The following is a 5,277-nucleotide window of genomic DNA, read 5'->3' as shown; positions in this document are numbered from 1 at the left end:
TAAAATGTGTTGAAATTCCAGTGCTATGAATTCCTAAAAAAAGTGACTGCAGGCTGGTTGGTAATCCAGAAGAAAACAATTTATAAACCTATAGTGGCCATATGACTATGGAAGCATCTTTGAACAATGTTGGCTCTTCAGCTGTAAATTGGAGATGAACACCACCCCCATGACTGGCAGGAGAAACCTTTACCTTATTTTTTATACAGCTGCAGCTGAATCTGTAAATACACAGAATTCTTCAATCAGACATTCAGGTCTTTCTATTTGACATTCTTTTAACTTCTCTTACTCAAATGGTTCCATTCTGATTTCCTTGATCACATGATTTCCTGTTCTCACATCTGCACTTTGTTGCTGTTACGCCTTATATTAATGTACATACAGCTGGCCCAGGCAGACAAGATTCTGCTGAGATGCCCTATTGCCACAAATGAGCTTCCTTTTGTTGTTTGCTCTCTTGTCCTTGACGGGTAAGGATTTACTACCATCACTTAAATCTCTGTTCTTTCAATTTATAGAATCTGGGAGTCCTTTCTTTGCCAGATTTTAACATCAGCATGAAATTAAATGACAGGCAAGTTCCAAGTGATGTTAAAAAGGAGCACAATAAAAAAACCCCATTAGCTAGGATATGGTATTCATTTGTCTGATTTTCAGTTTCTGATAAATAGTTGAAGGTCTGAAAGTAGTAAAGGCCTTCAACAGAAAATTGTGATAATATCACTGATGTAATTTCAGTGCTGGTGCTACTCATGTGCATCACAAAGACCAAAAAATTAAGCAATATCCTTATCACGTTTTACTAAATTTTTGTTTGGATGTCTGGAAATTGAGTCACAGCAATTGAATTTATTTTTGTTGGTTTGAGATATTTTGCTGCCCATCCAAGCAGATTCTTCAGCCTGTGCAAGTTGGTTAGACACAGATTCATTGGAATGTACCAACTCCTTCCACACCAAACTCAGGGTTTTTCCCCCCAAAGTGCATGGCAATATGTCAATTTAAAGATTCACAGTCATCGAGGCAGACTCAATTTCCAGACAATTCTATTTGGAGGACTGAAAATGATCATGTTTACTTGATGTTTAATTAACCTAAGTTTAATTGTGAATTTAGAGGTATTTGAGTTTCTCATAAAAAAATTGAAGGAATTAAAGGCACTGAACTAAAATTATTTTCCTCTGTGTGTGTGTGTGTATGTATATATGTATGTATACTTAAATCAATTTACCAGTGCCACAAAAAATAAGTAGGCAAGTAAGTACTGCTTAATTCATAACTTTAAGAAATATATCTCATTTTCAAGGCTGTCACCTTCCTTTATTTAAAATGAATGTGATTACATCTTCGCAATGAATCAATTAACAATTATGGATTCTTATAGCTGCTTCTATTGTTCAGCTGCCAGATGTGATCATTATGGAAGGGGCTGCAACCACACTGGCATGTTCTCAACTTAAGACCAGCCATGCATATATGTCCTGGTACAAGCAAGAGAAGAGGAGGGAAGCCCATTCACAGCTCCAGCTGGTGGCTTTTACATCTGAAGGTTCTCCAAGAGAATCTGCCATTGAGCAACCTTTCAAAAAACGCTTCAAGACCTCAGGGATGAAGTCACATGCCTTGCCTCTGTCTCTGGAGAATGCCCAGCTGGAAGACACAGGCACCTACTACTGTGCTTCACAAGAGTACACAGCAGAGCAAATGCTGAGGAAGCCAAGCCAAAACCTCTTCACAGGAAACTCCCCTGTGGCAGATCCTTCCCAATAACTAACACAGGGCGGCAGCCATGAGCTATTCATTATATTGCACAAACATCTGGCACTTTTGGCTTAGCTATCTAGGAGTAGCATCTGCTCAGCGGTGACACTCAATAGTGACAAGGCTGAAGACATGATTCTGTATAAAGCATTTTTAGAGTCATAATTGCTTGAAGACAGACTGCCACTCTAACTTGTATTTGTATTCTTTTATGCTTTATTTTACTTCAGATTTAATAAATATTTATAGGCAAAAGTTCTGTGCAGCACCTTAACTCCGACCTCAAGACAGTGGTCAATCAAAGATTCTTCCATTTTAAAACAAACTGGGAGGTTCATATAAATGTTTGCATATGACACACATGTATATGTGCCAGAATCCACACTCCAAATAAAAGAAGGCTAAAACAATTTTTTTTGAAAAGAATGAACTACAGATAGCCGTCAACTTATGTTTGTAATGGAGCCTTACTTAATGACACCCCCCATCCCTCCTCTCCCCAATGCAATTGTAAAATGAATGTGTGGGGCATTAAGGGAAGCATGGGATGTCTATGGGGTTGGGGAAGCCCTTGGAGGCATAGCACAGGTTCAGGCCCACCTGTCCTGGGCCTCCCAAGGACTTAACTACCCCTGAGGTACTTGCCCCCTGTCCCTCGTGATTCCCCAGGCCTCGGCCTGCTCCCAAGCCAGCTATACATCAGGCAAGGGAGCCGAAAGCTGCTGAGCAGAAGCAACCAGAGCAGATACAGTCTGTAGGGCAAGGCTTACTTCCCATCCAGCCACCAAGGGACTTGCAGGATTTGGCCAGCTACAAGGCCCAGCAGCACTTACCTTACCTTTTTGTCTTTTGCAGAGGATCCTGGCCCATATAATGCAATATGAATCTCAGATTGCTTGCAGAGGCTACTGGCCTCATGGCAACCTCCTGCTAGTCTGCAGGCAAGCAGTATTTCTCAGGAATGTGTGTGTGTGTGTGTGTGTGTGTGTGTGTGTGAGAGAGAGAGAGAGAGAGAGAGAGAGAGAGAGAGAGAGAGAGGTGTTTTCTGTGTTTTAAGGAGGCTCCACAAACGCCACAATTGGGGCCTCGTTTTGTACAGGTAGTCCTTGGCCTAAGACAGTAATTCGGTCTGCTCATTTCAGTTGTATGCTGTGAATCTTGTATGATTTTACAACCATTTTGTTGGTCATCATTAAGCGAATGGGTGATTGTTAAATAAACCCATTTTCACCATGGTATAGTTTTTCCAAAAAACAGAAGTAACATCTGGTTTTTGGCAAAAATGTTGTAAAACGTGGCCATGTGACTGCAAATTGACTGTACATGTGGCTATGTTGTTGAGTAGCTGAAGTGTGCTCACATGACTACTGGCGGGGGAGGAAACATGATCCAGTTAGAACTGGATCAGGACTCCCTTTTTTTCCAGGTAGGTCATAACATTGAACAGTCACTAACAGTCCTAAGTCGAGTACTACCTGTAATGCTAATTAAAATGTTTCTGTAAGAACATTTAGAATCTAAGCAATGTTCTGCTGGATTGGATTCCCAAGCCTGTAATTCAGCATTGTGTTTGTCAAGGTGGCCAACCAGCTGCACAAGGAAGCCAACTAGTTTCCCAGCAAATGGTGTTCAAAGGCAGTTAGACTGACATCAAGGCTTATAGCCATTGATCCTCCTGGACTGGGGTGGATTCATTGGAAACTATCTAGCTATCGAGTGAACTCCTTCCGGGCAGCCTAGAGAGTCCCTCTGGTCAGACTCAGAGAATACTTCTGCAAAATATTGTGAGGCTAAAACAATTTACGTATCTCAGAGCTCCAGATGAGGCTGTAAATTTGCAGAATTCTTCAATCTAGACATTCAGGTCTTTCTATTTGACATTCTTTTAGCCTCCCTTGCTCAAATATTTCCATTCTGATTTCCTTGCTCATGTGACTTCCTGTTCTCACATCTGCATTTGGTTGCAGTTACGCTTCACATTAATATAAAGTGTGACTGGCCCAGTCAGAGAAGACTCCAGTGAGATGCTCTATTGCCACAAATGAGCTTCCTTTTGGTTTTTGCTTTCTTGCCCTTATCAGGTAAGAGATTTACTTCCATCACTTAAATCACTGTTCTTTCAATTTGTAGAATCTGGGAGTCTTTTCCTTGCCACATTTTAATATTTAAAATAAATGACAGCCATTCCCAAGTGATGTTAAAAAGGAGCACGATAGAAAAACATTTGCTAAGGTATTCATGACTTTGCTATCTTCAATTTCTGAAAAATAGTTGAAGATCTGAAAGTAATAAAGGCCTTCAAAAGAAAATTGTAATAATGTCACTTGTGTAATCTTAGTGATGGTGCTACTCATGTGCATCATGAAGACCAAAAACGTAAGCAATATTCTTACTTCTTTTTACTAAGTTGTTTACTTAGTTCTTTAACTAACTTTTTAAGCTGAGTTGTGAATTTACAAATGTCTGGGTTACTCCTAAAAAAATTGAAGGGATAAAAGCATTGAACTAAAATTCTGTGATATATGTAATACATAAACACACACACACACACACACACACACACACACACACACACACACACCAATTTACCACAATGCCACAAAAAATAATAGTAGGCATTTACATTGCTTAATTCACAACTTTAAGAAATATATCTCATTTTCAAAGTTGTCACCTTCCTTTATTTAAAATGAATTTCATTATATTTCCACAATGAATCTATTAACAATTAATTATAAATTTTTGTAGCTGCTGATATTGTTCAGCTGCCAGATGTGATCATTATGGAAGGGGGTGCAACCACACTGGCATGTTCTCAACTTAAGACCAGCCATACATATATGTCCTGGTACAAGCAAGAGAAGAGGAGGGAAGCCCATTCACAGTTCCAGCTGGTGGCTTTTACATCTAAAGGTTCTACAGGAGAATCTGCCATTGAAGAACCCTTCAAAAAACGCTTCAAGACCTCAGGGTTGAAGTCAACTGCCTTGCCTCTGTCTCTGGAGAATGCCCAGCTGGAAGACACAGGCACCTACTACTGTGCTTCACAAGACTACACAGCCGAGCAAATGCTGAGGAAGCCAAGCCAAAACCTCTTCACAGGAAACTCCCCTGTGGCAGATCCTTCCCAATAACTAACACAGGGTGGCAGCCATGAGCTATCCGTTATATTATAGAAACAGTACTCATTAAGATGAGCTAGAGCAGGGTTATGATTGCACTGGTGCGTCAGAATTGCATTATATTGTCTAGGAGCAGGGTCTGCTCAGTGGTGATACCCAATTATGCATGCCTCCTTTTAATTAATGGTTGCAGTCATTCTGCAGCCAGGCATTTTCAGATTTATAAACACTTGGAGAAAGACTGCCATTCTTACTTATATTTCTACTTTTTATGCTTTTTATTTATTAATTTAATTTACTTTTTTCTTTATTTCAGATAAACATTCAAAGGAAGATATATATATATATATATATATATATATATATATATATATATATATATATATATATA

General features: G+C 39.5%; 2 gene segments (V, D, J or C); both read left to right on the top strand.

The window, feature by feature from the left end:
- The first annotated feature begins 404 nt into the window (after positions 1-404).
- On the top strand, positions 405-1,945 carry LOC114922535. The segment is given in 2 exon segments: positions 405-473; positions 1,388-1,945. Coding segments are annotated over 2 exon segments (426 nt in total).
- A 1,826-nt stretch (positions 1,946-3,771) lies between these two features.
- Positions 3,772-4,898, top strand: LOC107286925. The segment is given in 2 exon segments: positions 3,772-3,845; positions 4,513-4,898. Coding segments are annotated over 2 exon segments (426 nt in total).
- Positions 4,899-5,277: the final 379 nt, after the last annotated feature.

The sequence above is a fragment of the Protobothrops mucrosquamatus genome, unplaced genomic scaffold, assembly GCF_001527695.2.
Source record: "Protobothrops mucrosquamatus isolate PMUCROS unplaced genomic scaffold, P.Mucros_1.0 scaffold337, whole genome shotgun sequence".
Lineage (NCBI taxonomy): Eukaryota > Metazoa > Chordata > Lepidosauria > Squamata > Viperidae > Protobothrops > Protobothrops mucrosquamatus.
Note: the sequence above shows the minus strand (reverse complement) of the source record. Positions and strands in the feature narration are given on the sequence as shown.